Source organism: Bombina bombina, chromosome 5 (genome assembly GCF_027579735.1).
Source record: "Bombina bombina isolate aBomBom1 chromosome 5, aBomBom1.pri, whole genome shotgun sequence".
Taxonomy (NCBI): domain Eukaryota; kingdom Metazoa; phylum Chordata; class Amphibia; order Anura; family Bombinatoridae; genus Bombina; species Bombina bombina.
The window spans coordinates 485,685,286-485,710,489 of NC_069503.1; the positions used below are offsets into that span (position 1 = coordinate 485,685,286).

At 36.1% G+C, this 25,204-nt stretch overlaps 1 protein-coding gene and 1 long non-coding RNA gene across 2 annotated transcripts in view; one reads left to right on the forward strand and one right to left on the reverse strand.

Moving 5' to 3' along the window:
- The first annotated feature begins 1,732 nt into the window (after positions 1 to 1,732).
- GALNT12 (polypeptide N-acetylgalactosaminyltransferase 12) overlaps positions 1,733 to 25,204 on the forward strand; it is a 109,829-nt gene continuing 86,357 nt past the window's right edge. Inside the window, exon 1 of the mRNA XM_053714401.1 lies at positions 1,733 to 3,051. Coding sequence (XP_053570376.1) covers positions 2,630 to 3,051 — 422 coding nt within the window. The 5' untranslated portion in view covers positions 1,733 to 2,629. The remainder of the gene's footprint in view (positions 3,052 to 25,204) is intronic.
- LOC128660505 (uncharacterized) overlaps positions 6,375 to 25,204 on the reverse strand; it is an 80,233-nt gene continuing 61,403 nt past the window's right edge. The window contains exons 3-4 of the long non-coding RNA XR_008402538.1: positions 18,908 to 18,964; positions 6,375 to 6,447 (exon numbers count right to left, since the gene is read on the reverse strand). This is a non-coding gene — a long non-coding RNA (uncharacterized LOC128660505). The remainder of the gene's footprint in view (positions 6,448 to 18,907; positions 18,965 to 25,204) is intronic.

The following is a 25,204-nucleotide window of genomic DNA, read 5'->3' on the forward strand; positions in this document are numbered from 1 at the left end:
ATAAATGTGATAATAGATGTAAATTGACATTGCATGTTCTATCTGAATCATGAAAATTCAAGTTAACCACTTGACAGCCACAAAGTGTCCCAAGTCAAGCCATTTTGAAGCAATGCATTGTTATTCTCTCTGCCAGCTGAGGGATGTAGAATTCCCATGTCAATAAAAGCTTTGTGCTCTTGTGACTAAGCTAATTTGTAAGTATGGAAACACAACTTAGATGTACTCTTAGGCATTCATAGTTATCTAGAGGAACTGGAAAACTTCACATTTCTGATATTACTCCTTGGAATCTGCCTATTAAACCATAAGAGGAGTCTCCACTATTTAGTTAACTTGTTTTAAAGAAAAAACATAAAATGTGTAGTTTTTTTTCTCATGGTGGTGATGTATTTGTTTTATTGCACATAGGCAATTGATAAGCTAAAATGACTGGAGCAGATTCACTAAGGGGCCTCTCCACCTTCTAGCTTATATGTTACTGTAAATGATTTAGTTATTTACTAAAGTAAATTCTCTAAACTAAAGAATGTAGTGATAGGCAAACTTTAGTGAATGAGCTTTATAGGATAACATTACTACTGGAGAGGTCAGAGATTTTAGTGAGGCTGAGTAGGGTTTTAGTAAATTTGTTCTAGTAAGACACAATAACTTAGGTTTACTAAGAATTCAAAGAACTCTCCAATAAACAAATGTCTCCATTTCCTATATTGGGCTATGAAGGTTAAGCTTATTCACTTTTTGATGAGATAATGTATGCTTTAATTAATCAGTTATAAGGGGAAGGTGATTTTTTTTTTATAGCTTTATAATTCTTTGTGAAGCTAAGTGTGTAAGCACCAGACTGTGTAAACCTCACTAAGATGCCTTCTTTATTTCCTGCATTATTCTATGCAACTGATTCACTAATAGAGAAAAATGAGATTTGGTGAATCAGCTGCACAAAACGACCTATAAACTGGTTTACCTGTCCTGGAGACCAATGAAGCTGCACATTTTGAATAGACTCCTCAGAGAATATTACCCACTGTCATTTACTTACTATGTCTATATATTTATATTCATGGCTATGATGGTTCAAAACTTAATTTCACAGTCAAGCTATGTGTTGCTTTCATTCCCACCACTAGCCTCACTGAATTAAAGTTGCATATTTTTTAATATTAAACAAATTAGGAAAATTAATTAGAAGAGTATTAATATCTGTGTTTTCTCTAAAATTGGGTCAGAATAACCCTGGTTTTCCATATTCCATAATATCTTATTGCCACAATAAACATCAAAACACATTTATGTGCAACTTTTCAATCACTCTTTTTGAACACATAATTCTACAATCCGTTCAGTAAAATCAAACTGTAATAAAAACCAACGTATACATTTAAATGCTTGATTGTGCTGCTCTGTATACTATATCAATTTGGTTTATAAAAACAAAACACCCAAAGACTGTCCTTTATTGTAATATTAATACTTAATTGTTTTACCCAAAAGAAACCTGATAGTCAAACAACACACGTTTACTACTTCATTACGTTGCAGAATACAGAGTTATGTATTTCCTTGAGTTGTAAAACACAAGGTGTTCGCTGGGAGTGACACGTGTGACAAGTGCAGCGATAAGGATGTGACATACTCTCAGTTCCCACTGAGAGGGGAGTGTCAGGGGCAGGAGGAGTCAAGGTTTGGGGTGGGGCATGAAGAAAAAGGGGGAAGGTGACAGTTACTAGTAGAAGGAACAGGAAGAAGTGCTGGGACTTTTCACACAGGTTGGGAGGAGGTATGTGATCTGGAGGTTGTGCCCGCTGCTTGAGTTTAGCTCACAGACTCCCACAGGAGAAGGGAGCTCACTCACTTCTGGACTGAAGAGCAGAACATAAGAAACAAAAAACGGAATGCATTAAAGGACAGAACGTAACTAAAGTGTAATGTCCCTAAAAGAGTGGAAAAAGAGGAAGTTATTAAGAAGCTAGTAACAATTGTATGCTGTATAAATGTATGAGGAGTATAGCCCTGGCTAAGTGTGTATGTGTAGCAGATCCTGGTTATTTGACTTCTAAATTATTTTGAGACTGTTGTATGCAAGTGCTCACTTTACAGTGAATGTTATATATATTTTCTATAATAATATTTCTCTTTTCTTTAGTTAGTAGTTTTCTTTGTACACACTTAATAGTAGTTACACACCCTTATTTGTACTTTCTGCACTACTCAAGTAATTTAGACTTTCTTTGAAATCAATACTTTCAAAATATATTCTGTATAAAAGGTAATTTATGTATAAAAATATTTACAGAAACAAAGGTTTTAAAACGCCTGCTTATGGTTAGTGTAAATGTAGGCAACTAATTGGCTCCTCACATATTTTTTTTTTTTTTTACACATTAGTTAAATTCTGTGCAATTGATATAATTTGATGTTTTTTTAAATGTACAGAACAGAGACTTTGCAGTCTGCAATACACTAGTGTATGTAACATTTAAACAAATCTGCAGGAAAGTTACAATAAGAAAATTTAAAAATATTTTGGAAACTGTCATTTTATTTTTTACACCTGGTTGTGGATTATTTTTGTTTTGTTTTAAGCTCTGGTTATAAAAGTGTGAGTGCACAAAGTTTGGTTCAGAGAATGGTTAAGAGACGCCCTTATTTAGGGGGTATTTGGGTACCATGGAGGAGGAGGAAGGGACTTTGTCTAGTGGCGACTATGATAAGCATTATAGTTCTTGGCATTATGCTGCTTAGTAGAAATGGAGATGATAGCAGTAGCCACTATTCAAATGACAATGAGTTACAAGAGCCACGTGACCGCAGGGCAGCAAATGATGGAGAGCAGCCCTCTCTGGACTTGGAACAGTTAAAGAGGCCAGTTTATGAGAAGCCACCTTTGAATCCCGATGCCCTGGGTGAGATGGGCCGGGCCGTGAAACTCAACCTAGAGGGGAAAGAGAAAGAGCTGGAGGAAGAAAGCATCAGGAAGCACCAGATAAATATCTACCTGAGTGATAAGATTTCCCTACACCGAAGGCTGGAGGAGAGATGGAACCCAATGTAAGTAATGATCATGCATCTTCACTGAGGTTACCTTCATGGGAAAATGGTGAAATACCTCCCTAATGGGGTATAAAACTTAGTTTGGTTTTTGCTTGCATGGTTTTTTATTGTTTTCAAAATTAACTTAAAGGGACACAAACCCCTTTTTTTTTTCTTTCACGATTCAGATAGAGCATGTAATTTTAAGCATCTTTCTAATTTAGTCCTATTATATTTTTTTCTTTGTTCTCTTGCTATCTTTATTTGAAAAAGCAGTAATTTAAGCTTAGGAGCCAGCCCATTTTTGGTTCAGTTCTGGGTAGCACCTGATGATTAGTGGGTAAATATAGCCACCAATCAGCAAGCACTACCAAGCAGCTGAACCAAAAATGGGCCGGCTCCTATGCTTACACATTTCTGCTTTTTCAAATAAAGATAGCAAGAGAACAAAGAAAACATAATAGGAGGAAATTAGAAAGTTGCTTAAAATTACATGCTCTATCTGAATCGTGAAAGAAAAAAATGTGTGTTTGTGTCCCTTTTTAATTGAGCCAAAAAATGCTGGCATTGACTGGACTCTTAATAGAATCCCTTCCCTTGGTAGGAAGAGCCAAGCATTTTGTATATAAAATAACGTTTGCCTTGCAATGCAGGGAGTTTAGATACATATATAAATCTTGATGGTAGATAACCAGATTGCCTATCCAGTCTGCCTATATTTCTTTCCGAAGTGTAATTCTTGGGATATCCTTATGCATATCTTAGGTATTCTTAAAGGGACAGTTCACTCCAAAAAAGTATCCCCTTTAAATTGTTCCCAATGAACCATTTTACCTGCTGGAGTGTATTCAATTCTTTACAAGTAGCTCCTTTACCCCTATTTTGGCATTTGAAATAGCTATTTTAGCCTATGGTATCCTAACCTATACTAAAAGTTTTGATACTGGAGTGTCAGCTATTAAATAGCCTAAGTAAACACAGCCAGCAGAAGAAATGACACTGCCAGTGGGGTGCAGGATAGTTTAAGGGACACTAAACCCAAATGTTTTCTTTCATGATTCAGATAGAGCATGCAATTTTAAGCAACTTTCTCATTTACGCCTATTATCAAATTTTCTTCGTTCACTTGCTATCTTTATTTGAAAAAGAAGGCATCTAAGCTTCTTTTTTGGTTCAGACTCTGGACAGCACTTTTTTATGGTGTATGAATTTATCCACCAATCAGCAAGAACAACCTAGGTTGTTCACCAAAAATGGGCCTTCATCTAAACTTACATTATTGCATTTGAAATAAAGATACCAAGAAAATGAAGAAAATTTAATAGGAGTAAATTAGAAAGTTGCTTAAAATTGCATGCTCTATTTGAATCACGAAAAAAAATTTTTGGGTTCAGTGTCCCTTTAACTAATAAAATAATTTTCCATTGTTCTCTCTAAGTATTGATCTTTGGTTTTCCAGACAAATATAAGATAAGGAAGCTAGTGTGTATACACAAAGTTATAACAATGATATATGATATTAACTGAAACTCAACCCACTGTAATAGGCTGTGGTTTAAAAGCACAAAACCAGCTACTTCATTTACACAAATAAACTGAAAAATGCAATTTCTTCTAATTCTATACTCTGCCACTGGTATAACAAGACATTGATAATACATTAATATAAAAACAACTTTACAGTGTACTGTTCTTTAAATTCCAAAGGGATAGTAGACACCACGTAATTTAAAACAGTTTTCTGGCGCCTTGCAATAAACTAGCATTCCGGGCGAGTATGAAAAATGTTTTAAATGGATTATCATCTTGTTTGATGCAAAATTTTAATACTTCACCCACTACTTTTCCTTTTTTGACGTAGCAAAGCCAGACTTGGCGCTGTTATTATGTTTTGCAGTTTATATCTTATCTCCCCTGTCAATTAGGGACAAGTATGGTGCAGGGTTAGCTTTGTGAATCCTGCCATGTACACTACAAGTGGTTTAGAATGTATTGTTTAAAGGGATATTAAACAGTCTGTTTCATTGTTGGCATAAGAATAGCACTAAGCAGTTGCCTATACTTAATAGAACTAATTGCAATATGTACTGTATTCATCTATTTAAATGGATTTTACCTTTTTTTTTTTTTTTTTTACACTACATTTGTGCTTCCTGTCACAGCCCTACAAGGAGGAGGAGGCCTTTGCAGAAAAGCTTATCTTAGCCTGATGTCATAAAACTTCTGTGAACAGGCCAGATTTATAATGAGGCAGAGAGAGCACGTGCCTATGGGCACCCTCAATAGAGGGGCGTCTGTCTTTGCCTATAATAAATACCGGCCAGCCGGTGACCTTAACTTAGATTACAGTTGCCACAAGCATTGCACATGTGCGACATCCGGCTTCCCCAATGCATGCGCAATGCTTGTGGCGGCCTTAACAAAGATGGCTGCCACCCACCTACATTGCTGTTATTTCACTGTTGTGCCAGCAAACTTAAAGGGACATGAAACCCAATTTTTTTCTTTCATGGTTTAGATAGAGCATGCAATTTTAAACAATTTTTTAATTTACTTCTATTATCAAATTTGCTTCATTCTCTTGATATCCTTTGCTGGAAAGTATATCCAGATAGGCTCAGTAGCTGCTGATTGGTGGATGCACATAGATTCCTCGTGTGATTGGCTCACTCATGTGCATTGCTATTTCTTCAACAAAGGATATCTAAAGAATGAAGCAAATTAGATAATAGAAGTAAATTGGAATGTTGTTAAAAATTGTATTCTCTATCTGAATCATGAAAGAAAAATGTTGGGTTTAATGTCCCTTTAAATGGACATTATACACCAATTTTCGTATAACTCCCTGTAATAATCACTACTATAAAGAAGAATATGCACAGATGCTGACTTAAAAATCCAGTATAAAACCTTTTAAAAACTTACTTAGAAACTCCCAGTTTAGCGCTGTTGATGAGGTTAGGCTGGAACACCAACTCAAATGGGCTGAGAAAGCAGGAAGAGCAGACACCCCCCTCCCCTGCCTTATGAAAATACTCATTACACAACTAGGAGTCTGTAGACATCAGTATGCATCTAAAACGTTGGGGCTTTGTTAGGAGTCTAAAAAAACCGTCCCAGATGGGCTATATAAATGGATCATCTACAAAACCTTTATGCAAAGACAAATTTAGTGTACAGTGTCCCTTTAGTTGAAATAATTTTTTATTGTTTTCTTTGTTAACAACATCTACATCACAACAACATATATGAACAATAGATATCATCTGGCAATCATTAGCCCAGTTTCAAGTACTAACTCGGTATATCATTTACCAGATATGTATCAAAACAGTGTGCTACTTTACTTTCCGGAAAGCCCCTAGGCCGAGATCTGGGCCTCTCCACGTTGTTGTCCATTATAGTCCAGTAGCTCTGCACGTGGTTATAAAGAGCATCATGACCAGAAAAAAAAAAAGGTACATAAAAATGTAGATAAACCAATCATGTTCAAACAGAAATAACATTAACTTATACTAAAAATGTCCAAACCATAAACTTGTTTTCCAACATTATATGTAATTGCAGGTTGTTGGAAGTATTAGGTAAGAAAATTACCTTATGAAAAAGCTTTTTGTTGAGCAGCACTGGGGGTAGTCAAATCAATCTTCACCTCAACCCTGATCCTAACCCTACTATGACCTAATCACTATGAGGGCCCAAACTCCTCATTACTCTCTCTGAAAATTGTTGTTTGTGCCCTGAATCCATGAGGCACGTTCCGACATGGTGTGTGTTATGGTTATGAGAAATGTGAGGTTTTAATAGGAGTCTTGATACAGTTTTTTTTTTAAGTCTGCGCTAATCAGTCCCTTGCTGGAATCTTGGATTATGGTATCCCAGTCTCCCAACAGAAGCTCTCTGCCTAAATTCTTTTCCCAGAGGGTTTTTAGAGTTGTATCGAATCTTTTATATGGCCAAATATAGTTGTGAGATAATTTTCTTATTCCTATTCTTGTTGCTACTAAAGTGTTCTAGTATGGTTAACTTTCTTGTGGAAGGGAGGTGTAAATAGCTATGTATTGCTGATGACACTTGTAAATATAAAAAACATTGCAAGCTATGGGGTCGAAGTCTCTCCTGAACTTGGTTAAACAATAAAATCCTACCACTTTCTAGTATGTCCGCCACCCTATAAAGCCCTTTATTTTGCCATTTCCCTAGTTGATACTGAAATTCCTTTTGGTAGCAGGGTCTTAACCGGTCTGATCGTTGTGTCTTGTGGGATCAAGTGTAGGATCTAGTCAGTGTAGACCAGATCTGTAGTGTCTTTTTAGTGACCAATAGGACAGTTGTTTGTTTAGTGTGCCCTGGGGTTGAGTCCCAAAGTATGTCTGATGGATTGGGGTGCCCTCCCAGTTCAGCCTCTAATGTAGTCCATATAATGTCACTTGAATTTTTATTCAATAATACTTTTTGGGCTAGCCGTGCTGCCTGATAATATTCCGTCACATTGGGAACACCCACTCCCCCCACTTGTTTATGTTGTTGCAATGTCCTTGAAGCTATCCTAGCTATATTGTTGCCTGTTAAATCCTTTTGTAGTCTATGTAAATCTGGGGGGTGGGGTATCCTAATCGGTAAGGCCCTGAAGAGATAATTTCAGGAGTATGGTCATCTTAATGGCAGAAAGGCGTTTCCATCTACTCAAATCAGACCTAATTTTCTTATACAAGGGAATGTAGTTTAATTTATATAGCTCATTGTAATCATGAGATATTTTGACTCCTAAATATTGTATCGCCTTTTTTGCCCAAGTGAAGGTAAAATTTGCCTCAATTAGTTCCTGAGTATGTCTGGGAAGAGCAATTGGCAATCCCTCACATTTGTCCAAGTTAATCTTATAGCCCGAGATATCTGAAAACTTTTGAAGGGTGTTGTATAAATTTGGTAAAGACAAGAGGGATTTAGTTAATGTTAGAAGTATGTCATCCGCAAATAGAGAAAGTTTATACTCATTTTGTTTCAATTTGACGCTGCGAATATCTGGGGATTCGCGAATTATAGCAGCCAAAGGCTCTATACACATTGCGAATAACAGCGGAGAAAGGGGGAACCCCTGTCTAGTTCCACCTCGAATATCTATGGGTTTTGATTGGTATCCCGCTGCTTTTATGATAGCTGTGGGGTGTGAGTAAATGTTTATTATCGCTGTCATGAAGGGCCCTGTAATGCCAAATGTACAATCTCTCCCTTTAAAGGAACATGAAACCCAATTTTATTTCTTTCATGATGCAAATAGAACATATGATTTTAAACAACTTTCCAATTTACTTCTAATTTTGTTTGTTTTGTTTTTTTGGTAGCCTTTGTTGAAAAGGATACCTAGGTAAACCCAGGAGCTGATGATTGGTGGCTGCACATATATACCTAATGGTATTGGCTCCCAAATGCATACAGGTAGCTCCCAGTAGTGAATTGCTGCTTCTTCAACAGAGGATGAAAAGAAAATGAAGCAAAATTAGATAATAGAAGTAAATAGGAAAGTTGTTTAAAATCAACAAGCAATATTTGAATCCTGAAATAAAAATAATTTGGCTTTCATGTCCCTTTAACCTTAAATTGATTCTAAACAGTGCTTCTTTGGTAAAAAGAAATATGTTTATCAAATATATAAAAAGAAACGGATTGAGTAAAACAGCAAATAACTTACATGTTTTCTTGAGAAAATTAGTACTTAGAGATTCTCAGTGTAGCCCTGCCCCCAGTGTGATAAGAGCAGAGAATTTTCAAAACCTAGGTTTTCTTCTGACGGTTCTGGGCATGAGCATTTATAACTCCCTGTTACTGTGTCTAGTCTATTCACTATCAGGGCTGGATTTACAGCTCAAGTGACTGTAGACGCCAAAAGCTGAAGCGCCCCCCACACTCACCGCTCACTGTTCACTGTTGTGCAAGCAACCATCTTAATTAAAGGGATAGTCTAGTCAAAATTAAACTTTCATGATTCAGATAGAGCCTGCAATTTTAAACAACTTTCTAATTTAATCCTATTATCAATTTTTCTTCATTCTCTTGGTATCTTTATTTGAAAAAAACAAAACTGTAAGCATAGGAGCCGGCCCATTTTTGGAACAGGACATGGGTAACGCCTGCTTATTGGTGGCTAAATGTAGCCACAAATCAGCAAGCGCTACCCAGGTGCTGAACCAAAAAATGGGCCGGCTCCTATGCTTACATTCAAATAAAGATACTTGGAGAGAAAAGAAAAATTAATAATAGGAGTAAATTAGAAAGTTGTTTAAAATTGCATGTTCTATCTGAATCATGAAAGTTTAATTTTGACTATACTATCCCTTTTTAAATTCAGTACACTAATGACGCACATCAGTCAGATTTGATTTCATGATCAGAAAATGTTAAATTTGAAAATACATATTGTTACAATTAAAATATATTTTTTTTTTTCTTCATCCGGAGATATAAATAAAATGTTAGGTTTAAAAGGACATGGAAATAAAAATTAAAGAGACAGTAATGTGAAATTAAACTTTCATTATTTAGATAGAGCGTGCAGTATTACAATCTACTTCTATTATTAAATTTGCTTTGATCTATTGGTATCCTTTGTTGAGAGTAGACTTAGGAGCAGCCATGCATTACGGGGAGCTAGCTGTACACATCTGGTGAGCCAATGACCGGAGGCATATATGCAGATACCAATTACCAGCTAGCTCCCAGCAGGGCTTTCCTGCTCCTGGATGAACAAATTTCCTAATAGAAGTAAATTAGGAAGTTGTTTAAAATGTCATGCTCTCTCTGAACCACAAAAGTTTAATATTGGTGCTGCTGTCCCTTTTAAGATTTTGCTTACATTTACAAGAGAGCATATTGTGTCCTGAGAACTATATATGTAACATTGTTGCAAACATTGATACCATATGGTGCCCAAGACACATGCCCCCTTTTGAGTCTAACTCATTATGCTTTCACGGAAAGGAACGTTTCAATAAAGGATACCAAAAGAAAAAGGTAAACTGTTTTTTTTATTTTATTTTTTTCCTTCCTTTTCTTCCTATTACAGAAGTGAATTGGATTGGAGTTTTTTGTTTTGTTTTTTAATTGTAAGCTCTATGTGAATCATTAAAAAAATTACATTTCATGTCCCCTTTTAAGGAATTTATGTATAGATATATGCAGAATACTCCAGAAAGTTTGAAGCTAGAAGTGACATCTTAGAAGGCATGTCCCTTTAACACCTGGTGTTTGTCAAGCGCTGACCTGAAAACATTTGTAAATTATATTTCCAATTTAAAAAGCAGTTCTGTTAAAAAAAAAAAAAAAAAAAAAAAATGTGCTTGAGCAATGACTTTTAAAAAGGCATGTGCCCACTCTATTGCTAGTCACTTGTCTATGCTTTGTACATAGCCTTCGGTTGTAAAGCCTTGCATTCAGTGGGTCACCTGGACGATTAGTAATCATCCAGTCACTGGAAGATTAAAACATTCATGGTTCAGAGAGAGCAGGCGTTTTTAAGAGACTTTTTTAAATTACTTCTCTTTGCTTTGCTCCTTTGTTGAAAAGCATTCCTAGATAGGCTCAAGAGCGGCAATGTACTACTGTGAGCTAGGTGGTGATTGGTGGGCTGCACACACATCCCTCTTGTCATTGGCTCAGCAGATGTGTTCAGGGGTCGATAACAATCCTCTAGAAATCTAAATATTATTTTTTTTGGACACAATTCATCAATAAATTTTGTGGGTTATTTACGTAGATAAATAATTTGATAAACTTTTCTAAAGGATTGTGATCGACCCCATAGTTATATACAAGCAACAGTGCGATAATATCTAACACATTAAAGTATTTCATTTTTTTCACTGTTACATCTTTTTAAGACCAAATATGTCACTCATATCTCTCTTCAGATTCATGCGCATTTCAAGTTCCTCCTTAAAAAATACTCGCTATAATGTAATGCTGTTACTCTACTTTTAAGTTACTGGACTGGTTTAATCTTCAAGACACGTTCTTTCCTTTGTTGCTTTCTTAAAGGGATAAAAACAGTGTTCCTTTGGTTGAAAAAAAATTAAATGTTAAAAGCAACAGATTCTTACTTTGTTTTTTTTGTTTTTTTTTTTGCTAAATGCACACTTAAAAATTCTCAGTGTAGCCACTACCTACTACTGACAAGCAGACATTTGCAGCAAAAATCCTTAACTGAAAATGGGCAATAAACTGACTGCAGCTAGATTATGTCTCCTGCAACATTTCAAATTAAAAACTGTTATTTAGCCTATCTGTAGGGATCCCAGTCCCCTTGTGGGGCTGTGACACAAAGTAATGGACACTGCACAACATTAAAATAAAAATCAATTTGGAAATGATGAATAATACAAATAGCACAGATTTCTATTAAAGGATTACTTTCTGTTATAATTTTTAAGACAAACAACTAACATATTAAAGTTAATAAACATTAATTAAAACCTACTGACCTATATTTTATCCAAAATGAAGTTTCATAACGTTATAAAAGTTATATATTTTATTCCCCGATGATGTCACATTATCCTGCCCACTATTTTCAGCACTGTGTGTTCAAAATACTTAAACCAATGAAATTGTGTTTAAAGCGCCATTTTGAAACCTAGGTATTGTAAACGGATTGGTACAGAGCAAAGGATACCCACGGAGTGGGTTTGGAAAACAATTAAATTTGCAGACAAGAATTCTGATATACGGTAGAGATATGTTAATGAAATGCTATTGATAAAAAGCGTATTTGGGGTAGTTAGTTAGTAACAGGCATAGAAAATATTTACTTACAGTGGCCCTTTAAGTAAAAGCCACTTAGTGCTTTTTTATTTCAACAATGAAGCAGACTGTTTTTATATCCCTTTAAAGTGCATCTCTGTATTTCACTTTTTTTTTTTTTTTAAGCTGAATATTTGATTTTAATTTTAAAGGGGCAGTTAACACCTTGTAATTATAAGACATTTCTGTTGTGCTGTTATAGAAAAACATCAGCCAAGTATTGATGTTTTTAAAACAAATTAACATCCTTTTTAATTGCACTTTTTTCCATAGCCAAACTCCACCCACCAATTGCCTTATTTGAGGGAGCCAATCTGGGCTTTAGTCCACAGACAACAAGGCTAGTGACTGTCATAAAGTTAGAATAAAATACATTGTTTTGCAGTTATCAGTTAAAGACAGATCGGGGCAGATATGTAGCAGAGCTATCCCTGAGAAGTCAGGATGCATTTCAAGTTCTGAGAATTAGAAATTGATTAAAGGGACACTGAATCCAAATGTTTTCTTTTGTTATTCAGATAGAGCATGCAATTTTAAGCAACTTTCTAATTTACTCCTATTATCAAATTTTCTTCATTCTCTTGGTATCTTTATTTGAAATGCAAAAAATGTAAGTTTGGATGCCGGCCCATTTTTGGCGAACAACCTGGGTTAATCTTGCTGATTGGTGGATAAATTCACCCACCAATAAACAAGTGCTGTCCAGGGTCTGCACCAAAAAATAGCTTAAATGCCTTCTTTTTCAAATAAAGATAGCAAAAGAACAAAGAAAAATTGCTAATAGGAGTAAATTAGAAAGTTGCTTAAAATTGCATGCTCTATCGGAATCACGAAAGAAAACATTTGGGTTCAGTGTCCCTTTAATTTTCAGAGATAAATTTACATAAAAATGTGTAAAATAAATAATGAAAATCTATTGCAAAGTTGTTTCATTATACATAATTAAACGTGTATATAAAATATCAAGGTGCTTTGTCCATTTAAATTGTATATCCTTTTCATTTGGCTCTTATCCTTGCTATTTATGTATTTATTTTACTTCTCTAATTTCATATTGTTGAGCTATTGTTAAAAATGTATATTTCCCATTTATCATTTATAATTTTAATTTAATCAAACCCCAGCCTTTATTGTCCTCTGTGTCGCTGCTGTGAGACTTTTTGACGGCCTGTTCTGCGGTTTTGTAACTTACTTTCGATGGCTGAACAAATTGAAAATCGGTATTATGGTATAACTCAGTATATTGGCTACATCATTTTTAGTCTACACATAACGATGCTAATTCCTCTGTATAGCCTGTTAATCTGTTAAATAGTTAAAGGGACATGAATGTGTACAAAGAAAATACTCTGTGCTAGATCACAAGTGATTCTACATAACTGTGTTTAGCCCCTTCATAGTGATTGAACACACAGTTAGTCAGCTCCAGAGGAGCAGTGCAGTACAGGGAGCTAGTTGCATACATCTGGTGAGCCAATGACAAGTATCAAATGTATATAGCCAACAATCACCAGCTAGCTCCCAGTAGTACATTGCTGCTGAGGATATGTACCTGTACATATGCTTTTGAACAAAGGATACCAAGAGAACAAAGTACCTATTAATAATAAAAAATCTTTAAATTACACGCAGTTTTCATAAAAGAGAGTAGACCCCACATTGTGTTTCTTAATTAGGGGGACCATATTGCCGCTTTAAAAAGGGACGCATATGAAAAATATATATGTCAGGGCTGTTTTCAGGGCTGTTTAAAGATGTTTTGTTTAAGAACCCTGACATGTATTTTTCATGAAAGGCAATAGTATGCTTTTAAATAAAAATGTGCATGTGCTTGATGCAAAGGCAATGATTATGTATGCTCTGTGCAAGGTCTACATAGCATATTTAACAGTTCTTGATGTTGTTGTTAAAAGGACAGTGTACTATAAATTTGTTCCCCCTTAATGTGTTTCCAATGACTTAGTATAAAATAGAGTATAAAATGTACAAGGAATTGCCTGTAGATTTATTTTTATATATGAAATAGCAGGTGTTCCTTGAAACTACAACTCATCAAATGGGTTCAGTTTGCATGGAAATTAGATTTCATTATTGTATTTCTTTCTGTACACACACTTATTTTATCTCTGCCTGTAAACCAAACCCCAACACTTAAAAAGAACAATTGGAAAATTAAAATTTTTATTACTTATCTCTCCTAACCACCACTAGGGGGTCGATCCGATAAAAATCGTCGCCCGCAAAAGCCGGCGACGCCAATATTTACGCTGGTTTGGTATCACATATACGGCGTAACCTAGAAGTTACGCGCGTATATTTTTGCCGTCGCCCGTAGTTTTTTGGGCCATAGGCAGGTATACCAAACCAGCGCAGTTTGGTATCCAATATGCAGCGTAAGGACTTACGTGGCGAGAATGGAGAAATCTTACTCCATTTTCACCTCGCCACAAAAAGCAGCCGTAAGAAGCCTTACGCTGACTATTGGAGCCCCGTTACTCCCTAAACTAACTAGAAAAGAAACCTAACACCTAACGCATGCGCAATGTCTATCTACCTGTCAACCGCGATCCCCCCCCCCCCCACGAAATCCCTAATAAAGTTATTAACCCCTAAAACCGCCGCTCCCGGACCCCGCCGCCATCTACATAAACTAACCCCCTACTGTGAGCCCCTAAAACCGCCGCCATCTACCTTATCTATCCCCTAATCTGACCCCTTACACCGCCGCCACCTATATAAAAATTATTAACCCCTAATCTAATCCCCCTATACCGCCGCCAGCTATATTAATATTATTAACCCCTAATGTAAGCCCCTTACACCGCCGCCATCTCTATTAAAATGATTAACCCCTAATTTAATCTACCTACCCCGCCGCCAGCTATATTATCTATATTAACCCTAAGTATATTATAGTTAATATAGGTATTACATTATATATATATATATATTAACTATATTAACCCTAATTATATTAGGGTTAATATAGTTACTATAGTATTTATATTAACTATATTAACTCTATCTAACCCTAACACCCCTAACTAAATTTATATTAAATTAATCTAATTCATATTATAAACTAAAATATTCCTATTTAAATCTAAATACTTACCTATAAAATAAACCCTAAGATAGCTACAATATAATTAATAATTACATTGTAGCTATGTTAGGGTTTATATTTATTTTACAGGTAAATTGTTAATTATTTTAACTAGGTATAATAGCTATTAAATAGTTATGAACCTAGTTAAAATAATTACCCAATTACCTGTAAAATAAATCCTAACCTAAGTTACAAATACACTATCAATAAATTAAATAAACTACAAATATCTATCTAAAAATACAATTAAATAAACTAAACTAAATTACAAAAAATAAAAAAGATTACAAGATTTTTAAGCTAATTACACCTATTCTAAGCCCCCTAATAAAATAATAAAGCCCCCCAAAATAAAAAAAATTCCCTGCCCTATTCTAAATTAAAACAAGTTCAAAGCTCTTTACCTTACCAGCCCTTAAAAGGGCCTTTTGTGGGGGCATGCCCCAAAGAATTCAGCTCTTTTGCATTTAAAAACATATACAATACCCCCCCCATTACAACCCACCACCCACATACCCCTATTCTAAACCCACCCAAACCCCCCTTAAAAAAGCCTAACACTACCCCCCTGAAGATCTCCCTACCTTGTCTTCACCACACCGGGCCGAACTCCTAATCCGATCCGGGCGATGTCTTGCTCCAAGCGGCAAAGAAGAATTCTTCCTCCGGCGACGTCTTCCTCCAAGCGGCAGCAAAGTCTTCTTCCTTCCGGCAACATCTTCCATGAAGCGGCATCTTCAATCTTCTTTCTTCGCTCCGCCGCCGCGGAGCATCCATCCCGGCCGACGACTGAACGACGAATGAGGTACCTTTTTAAATGACGTCATCCAAGATGGCGTCCGCCGAATTCCGATTGGCTGATAGGATTCTATCAGCCAATCGGAATTAAGTTAGAAAAATCTGATTGGCTGATTGAATCAGCCAATCAGATTCAAGTTCAATCCGATTGGCTGATTGGTTCAGCCAATCGGATTGAACTTGAATCTGATTGGCTGATTCAATCAGCCAATCAGATTTTTCTAACTTAATTCCGATTGGCTGATAGAATCCTATCAGCCAATCGGAATTCGGCGGACGCCATCTTGGATGACGTCATTTTAAAGGTACCTCATTCGTCGTTCAGTCGTCGGCCGGGATGGATGCTCCGCGGTGGCGGAGCGAAGAAAGAAGATTGAAGATGCCGCTTCATGGAAGATGTTGCCGGAAGGAAGAAGACTTTGCTGCCGCTTGGAGGAAGACGTCGCCGGAGGAAGAATTCTTCTTTGCCGCTTGGAGGAAGACATCGCCGGAGGAAGAATTCTTCTTTTGCCGCTTGGAGCAAGACATCGCCCGGATCGGATTAGGAGTTCGGCCCGGTGTGGTGAAGACAAGGTAGGGAGATCTTCAGGGGGGTAGTGTTAGGCTTTTTTAAGGGGGGTTTGGGTGGGTTTAGAATAGGGGTATGTGGGTGGTGGGTTGTAATGGGGGGGGTATTGTATATGTTTTTAAATGCAAAAGAGCTGAATTCTTTGGGGCATGCCCCCACAAAAGGCCCTTTTAAGGGCTGGTAAGGTAAAGAGCTTTGAACTTGTTTTAATTTAGAATAGGGCAGGGAATTTTTTTTATTTTGGGGGGCTTTATTATTTTATTAGGGGGCTTAGAATAGGTGTAATTAGCTTAAAAATCTTGTAATCTTTTTTTTATTTTTTGTAATTTAGTGTTTTATTTTTTTTGTAATTTAGTTTAGTTTATTTAATTGTATTTTTAGATAGATATTTGTAGTTTATTTAATTTATTGATAGTGTAGGTGTATTTGTAACTTAGGTTAGGATTTATTTTACAGGTAATTGGGTAATTATTTTAACTAGGTAGATATTAAATAGTTCATAACTATTTAATAGCTATTATACCTAGTTAAAATAATTAACAATTTACCTGTAAAATAAATATAAACCCTAACATAGCTATAATGTAATTATTAATTATGTTGTAGCTATCTTAGGGTTTATTTTATAGGTAAGTATTTAGATTTAAATAGGAATATTTTAATTAATAATATTAATATTAGATTTATTTTAATAAGAGTTTAGTTAGGATGTTAGAGTTAGATAGGGTTATTATACTTAATATATATATAATTATAATAACGATATTAACTATATGAACCCTAATATAATTAGGGTTAATATAGTTAATATATATAATATAACTATATTAACCCTAATATAATTAGGGTTAATATAGTTAATATAGCTGGCGGCGGTGTAGGGGGATTAGATTAGGGGTTAATACATTTATTATAGGTGGCCGCGGTGTAGGGGGATGTAGATTGTAGGCAAAAGAGCAGTTTACTTTGTGACAAAGCCCCACCAAAAGCCCTTTTAAGGGCTGGCAAAAGAGCTGTTACTTTGGGGCATGCCCCGCAAAAAGCCCTTTTAAGGGCTGGCAAAAGAGCTGTTACTTTGGGGCAATGCCACGCAAAAAGCCCTTTTCAGGGCTATTTGTAGGGTTAGACTTAGGTTTAGTGGTAGGGATAGTTTAGTATTTTAGGGGTTAAATAATTTAATATAGATGGCGGCGGGGTAGGGGGATTAGATTAGGGGTTAATAATTTTAAAATAGCGGCGGGGTAGGGGCTCACTTTAGGGGGTAGGTAAGGTAAATGGCGGCGGTGTTAGGGGCTCACTTTAGGGGGTAGGTAAGGTAGATGGCGGCGGTGTTAGGGGCTCACTTTAGGGGGTTATAGATTTAATATAGCTGGCGGCGGTTTAGGGGTTAATAACTTTATTAGGTAGCGGCGGGCTCCGGGAGCGGCGGTTTAGGGGTTAATACATATTTTATTGTTAGGCTAGTGAGGGGGGATAGCGGATAGAGGGTTAGACGTGTCGGGCTATGTTAGGGAGGCGTGTTAGACTTGTCGGGCTATGTTAGGGAGGCGTGTTAGACAGTGCGGGTGATTTAGACTTTAGTCAGGTTTTGTAGGCGCCGGCAGTTTCTAACGTGCCGCAAGTCACTGGCGACGCCAGAAATTTGTACTTGTGCAGATTTCTGGACATCGCTGGTTTGTCAGACTTACGGCACGTTAGCATCTGACGGCGACTTATATAGGATAGCTCGAGTTGCGAGCTGAAACTGCGGGCGACGCCGGTTCCCTCGCTTGCGCCGCAAACTACGATCTATATCGGATCGCGCCCTAGGAGTGTAATTTATTTTGCTGACTATTTACACAGCTTTTCTATAGCCTAATAGGAAATTTCAGTATAGGTAGGGATATCACGGGCTTAATCAGTTATTTCATATGCAGAAATAAAGTAAAATGAGCTATTTGTAAACAATTAATTAACCTCCAGCAGGTAAAATGGATCATTAGGAATAAATTAAGGGTAAATAAGCTAATGTATGTGTTTGTATTCAAAATTATTGGGAAGTATGGGGGGTGGGGTGGAAATGAAACAGGGCTTACACAAATCCTGGGCGTTACGAAGATACGACCAATAGAATGCTACTTAAATGTATAATGATCAAAAGAGTTAGGAACCTTATCTCAGACCTATCAAATGTCCCATATCCTGCTGGATTATCAGTTCCAGATTTCAGGATCTGTCCCAACTCCACCTTGAACAAGCACCCTGACTACAGCCCCACACACAAAAAGCTGGTTCTCTAATAATCTACCCATCTCTTAAAGTCTCCAGGAAATGTTGGGAGGAATAATATCTAAATGCAAACATCCTTGTTTTCTGAAAAGAAGGCTTTGGATAACGTCCTAATATATTCCTACCAGTTCATAAACTTAAAACAATTTTGTCAACGTCTATTGTAAAGCATTGCTTTTCTAAAACCTCATCATATAGAAAAATATAAAGTATTTTTTGTTTTGATTGAAAAAAAAAGTCTCAAATTTTTGTTTACTGGCAATTTGAATGGGAAAAAAAAGTGATTTGGCAAATTGTTCAGAAAAGTTTGACACACAGTTATAGACATTACTCACTTCCGTAAGTGGGATCATGTAGAATATTTAACTTGGTTCGAATCCTGGGAACTGTATCTGTCAAATATAAAAATATGTCTTACCAAAAATAAAAAAACAAATTTATTAAATGGACATCAAAATTTTAAGAGCACCAGCTACTACTGTGCATGTGCAAGAGATCACAGCGTATACATATTTGAGATGTGCATTAGTTGTCAGAATGAATGCACCAGCAAAATTTAAAGAAAACAAAAAAAATACTGCTTAAATTTGGTCAATATTTATTAGTTTCCTTTACATTATTTTAAAAGGCTTAAAAGTGGAGGTAAACTTGGGTGAATGAAAGCCTGTTTTTTAAAAAAAATACTATTTAAAACAGGGGCACTTTCATTCATCAAAGTTTACAAAGCAGCCGTTTTGATTAAAAATTTACCTCTTTTTCTTTTCACAGCCAGAGCAGCTTCCCCCTCCTGGAAATCCTCTCTTCACACATCAGCAATGACTAATCCGGCTTCCTCCAATCACGGCTTTCCCCCCAGGGTAGTCATTGCCTGAGGCCATGCTGTGATTGGAGGAAGCCAGATTAGTCATTGCTGAAAAAGTGCCCTTTTTTTGTTTCAATAGTAAATCCTAGCGTTTGTACAACGCTAGGATTTTCTATCACTTTAATTTGCCAAAAAGCAGATCCCCTCACTTTTTTTTTAGATAACCAAGCATGTTCCAAGTTTTGTAAATTTGAGGTATTCTGTGCAATTAAATTTAATTTATCAATAGTGACTCATTTCTTAAATCATTTTAACTAAAAATGTATTTATAATCTAATTTTATTTTGAGGCATTATCTAAAAGAGACAGTCTACACCAGAATTGTTATTGTTTAAAAAATAGATAATCCCTTTGTTACCCATTCCCCAGTTTTGCATAACCAACAGTTATATTAATATACTTTTTTTTTTCCAGTTTTTATTTTTTATTTCATAATCCAATGTTCTGCACGTATATATGTATGTGCATCTCTATGTTAAAGCCCTTTGCTTTTTTTTTATAATTTATCAGCCACTGCTATGAGTGTAGCTGTACTTTTACATCTCGTGTTTTTTTTTATTTTTTATAATACACTTTTTACCTCTGTGATTGCCTTGTATCTAAACCTCTGCAGACTGCCCCCTTATTTCAGTTCTTTTGACAGACTTTCATTTAAGCCAATCAGTGGTAACTCCACAAGTGTGAGCACAATGTTATCTATATGGCACACATGAACTAAAGCCCTCTAGTTGTGAAAAATGTAAAACACATTCAGATAAGAGGCGGCCTTCAAGGACTAAGAAACTAGCATATGAGCCTATTGGGTTTACCTTTCAACCAAGGATACCAAGAGAACAAAGCAAAATTGATGATAGAAGTAAATTGGAAAGTTGTTTAAAATGTCATGGCCTATCTGAATGAGTTTATTTTTGACTAGATTGTTCCTTTAATCACTTTGAGAAGGTAATATAAAATGATAAATCGTATATATAAAAATACATCTGATATACTTTCATTATTTTGTCCCCTTTTCCTGTAATTCTATTTTGAAATTGTGAGCTTTTTCAGTTCCTGTTAGAAATGGAAGTTCAGGAACACTGTTAATTATTCCACACAGCCATTGGCTGCACACTCTAGTGACCTATTTATAACTGACCCTGATTGGCCACAGCAGAGAAGGTTACCTAAAGCAGCTCCCATTGTGTTATAGAAACTAAAACTTTACACTTATTTTGTCAATATTTAAGTAGCTAATGAAATTTAAAAAAAATACATCTACGTTTTATTCTCAGACTAATCTTTTCTTTCAATGCATCATTCTATCTAGCATTTATTTAGTGTTTTAATCTTCCTTTAAGTGTGTGTATACTGTAATGTGGCCTTCGACCTATCCTAGAATTAGTGAAACCCATCATTTTCTAGGGAGAGAGACATTTTGGAACTTTTTGTGATCCTATAATTTCACAAAATAAAACACCAGAATTCCAATAAGCAATTTAGTAATTTTGTCATTAAGGGAAAATGGCCAAATAATGGTTTGTTCTGGAAAAAACACTTACAGGATATGCAATGTAACTTTGTAAATATTTGCAGCAAATAAGATATTAATTTAACATACTATGCTAATCTATGTGTGCACTGCAAATAGAGTTTTCACTGAATGAGACCTAAGTAGTAGTATTTGTCTAAAGCCACATGATTTGACTCTGTTTCGTGGGCACCTGGGAAATTCCAGATCACAATTGAATTTGTATATTGTGTCACAGTGTAATGCAAATATTGCCCAAGACAAAGAGATTGAGGTGTTATTTGGCACAGTTAACTTTCTCTTAGATCCTGTTTCCATGTTGCCACATTTTAAGTCTGCAGGCAAACCGTGATAATTCAGTGCTGCGTATGCGTCTCTAGTGGTTGCGCTGTACTATTTATCCCTAGTACAGGGCATAATTAGCAGGTATTAAGCTAACCATGTGTGTGTATTTGAGCATAAAGGGATCATAGATGTTTGCTTTCTGTTGTACAAATAAGAGATACAATAAAAATTGTGTTTCTGCCTAACACGCACATCTTATTTGCCAACCAGGAGAAAATAAAACTACTAGAGAAAAGAAATTACTAGTCCTCAGTGTTGAAAATTCAAATTAATTACTCATTCTCATTCAGGACTAGTAGAAATTTAAAGTGGTGTTTGTTCGTATATTTTTTCTTTTTTTTTTTTTTTTTTTATCTTTTTCTCCCTTTTAAAGGGATATGAAACCCAACATTTTTTCTTTTGCAATTCAGACAGAGCATAGAGCTTTAAAAAAAGTTTCCAATTTATTTCTATGTTGTCATGGCAGGAAAAAGTTCTTTAGCAAAATGTAGAACATCCTTGCAACACTGCTGCTAAATAGTACTGCAAACACCTTCATGCTTCAGAGCTTTCCCCCATACCTTTCAACAAAGGATACCAAGAGAACGAAGAAAATTTGATAGTGGAGGTAAATTGGAAAGTTGTTAAAATTTCATGTCCTATTAAAATTTTTGGGTTTGTTTCTTTAAATTGTATTGGCATTAAAGTGATGGTAAATCCAAGTGTTTAACAAATGCTAGGATTTACCATCACTAGAAATCAAGTTCAGTTTAAAGTGATGAGATATGTAAAAAAGGGTGCTGAACTCGCCCTTTCTGTGCCGTTGCACAGCACTAAACTCAGCGGCTCTGGCCGCACCTTGGCACATTGCTCTTCTACCAATGAGGTGCCGCTTGCGCCTCTAAACCAATAGCCGTGCGTGCATACAGAACAGTCAGTTGACGCGCATGGCTATTGGATCAGAGGAGCAAACGTCACCTCATTGAAGGAGCGTAATGTGCCATGGGCGGCCAGAGCCACTGAGTTTAGCGCTGTGCAACGGCACAGAAAGGGTGAGTTCAGTACCCTTTTTTACATATCTCATCACTTTAAACTGCTCTTGATTTCTAGTGATGGTATATCCTAGCGTTTGTTATACGCTTAGATTTACCATCACTTTAATTATCTATACTATAATTGCGTTTGTAACGCGTCTGTCGCTGTATCCAGGTGGATTCCGAAAATGGCAGGGTGGTGAAAGAATCCACCGTGCCAAGGCAAATGGAGCATTACAACAAAAAAAAACTAACCTTCCGCAGTAAGTAATAAAATAAAAAAAATAAAAAAACCAACTGTCCGCAATAAGTATTTTTATTTATTTATTTTTTTAAAAACTATTAAGAAAAAAAAAGAAACTAACCGCCTGCACAAAGTGTTAAGAAGAAAAAAAGAAAACCAATTAAATTATTAACCCCTAAATCCGCCAACCACAACATCGCAAACTACCTAATACATCTATTAACCCCTAATCCGCCAACCCCCCAGAACGCATTGAACCTAATTTAATGACTAAGCCCCCTAACCTAACACCCCCTAAATTAACCCCTTAATTACATAAAAAAAATACATTACAATTAAAACAAAAAAAATTACATTAATCTAAAATTACGGGGGGACAAAAAGGCTAACATTATAAAAAAACACTATCCAAAATAAAAAAAATGAAACCTAATCCCTATGAAAATAAAAAGCCCCCCCAACATAAAAACATCCCCTAATCTAAGAATAAACTACCAATAGCCATTAAAAGGGCTTTTTGTAGGGCATTGCCCTAAAGAAATCGGCTCTTTTACATTAAAAAATAAGTCCCCCCAACAGTAAAACCCCCCCACTAATAAACCTAAACTACCCATTGCCCTTAAATGGGCATTCAGCTCTTATTTTTTTAAATTGCCCAATGAACCCTAATCTAAAAAAACACCCCCCACACATTTAATAAAACAAACTAACACTAAAGCCCCAAATAGGTACTCACGGTTTTAGAAGTCCGACAGAGAAGGACTTCTTCCAGGCGGGTCTATCATCTTCATCCACAGCAAAGGTGGAGCGAAGGTTTGGAGCGGTCTTCCCAAATGTGGCGGCGGCAGTCCTCTGCGGTGGTGGTCCTTGGCGGCATGGAGGCTCCTCTTCATCCGATGTCCATCATACACTGAATATTGAATGCAAGGTACCGCAATCAATTTGGGGTACCTTGCATTCCTATTGGCTGAATTTTTCAAAACGGCCACTAGGATTAGAGCTACTGAAATCCTATTGGCTGTTCAAATCAGCCAATAAGATTTCGGTAGCTCTCATCCTATTGGCTGATTTTGAAATAGGATGAGAGCTACTGAAATCTTATTGGCTGATTTGAACAGCCAATAGGATTTCAGTAGCTGTAATCCAGGTGGCTGTTTTAAAAAAATATGATTAAGAGGAGCCTCCATGCCGCTGAGGACCATCGCCGAGGATCGCCACATTTGGAAAGATCGCTCCGGACCTCCACTCTGCGCCACCTTCTCTATGGACCCGCCTGGAAGAAGATGGACCCGCCTGGAAGAAGACCTTCTCCGCCGGACTTCTGAAACTGTGAGTAACTATTTGTTTTGTTTTTTGTTTTGTTATTTTTTTTTTTTTTTAGATTAGGGTTCATTGGGCAATTTCAAAAATAGGTAAATACCCTTTTTAAGGGCAGTAAAAAAGAGCTTAATGCTCTTTTAAGGGCAATGCCCATACAAATGACCCTTTAGGGGCAATACGTAGTTTTAGGTTTATTAGTGTTAGGTTTTTTTAATTTTATTTTTGGGGGTTTGGTGGGTGGGGAGTTTTACTGTTGGGGGGACTTATTTTTTTAATGTAAAAGAGCTGATTTCTTTAGGGCAATGCCCTACAAAAAGCCCTTTTAAGGGCTATTGGTAGTTTAGTATTAGATTAGGGGGTGTTTTTATTTTGGGGGGATTTTTTATTTTTATAGGGGTATTAGTTTAGGTTTAATTTTATTATTTTGGATAGCTTTTGTTTTTTTCTGTATTTTTATTTTTTGTAGCTTGGGGGGTTGCTTTTTTAACACACAGACTGCCCTATGGGCAGGCTTATCAACTAGTTATAACTGCATATTTGCAGCATTCTAAAAATGTCTTGTGTGTGTGCAATACTGTAAGAAATTATACATTTTATTATGGGGATATTTAAATTTAGTGATGTTGCACTATCCTTCCCCACCTTACTTGTGAAAGTTTTCTTTTTTTCATGAAGGTTAATGTGTCTGGAGAGAGGATTGACAGAGAATAAAGCATAAATGGTTGTGATTGTGGCATAAAAAAACCCATAGGGACATAGCTGGCTACCCCTTTAAGGATATCCTGGCTTCATTATCTTCTTATGTATTTACTAACTAGCACTATGAATGCTTGTTAGTAAATACTCCCAGTCAGTGTGTGATCTAGCAAACAAGAAATGTGTTGTATGAATAAGGTTTGTCTGTAGACTGTATTATTATCAAGCTATCTGTAGAAATGCAATTAAATTTGAAATAGAAGCATTTTTGCAATATACAGTTCCTCCATTAGCAAAAATGCTAAAAAGTAAAAGTTATTAATATTTTTCTACATACACAAATATCCTGTGAGGGTCTGTGCACCAGTAGTGAAGCTCAGAGAGCTGACGGTTGTGAGTATTGCTTCTGTGAAGACGTAATTTGTGTGGTGCATGCGTGCTGCAGAAAAAAATGTTAACATAGAATTTGACGGTGGATAAGAACCAAAAAAAGTCTACCCATATTACATGTTACTGTTTTCTTATGCATACTCCAGGCATTTTTTAAATTGCTTTACAGTCCCTGTGTTTACCACTTCTATTGGAATCTGAATGCGTTTGACATGTTTCACAACTAGAGGGCGATAGTTCATGTGTGCCATATAG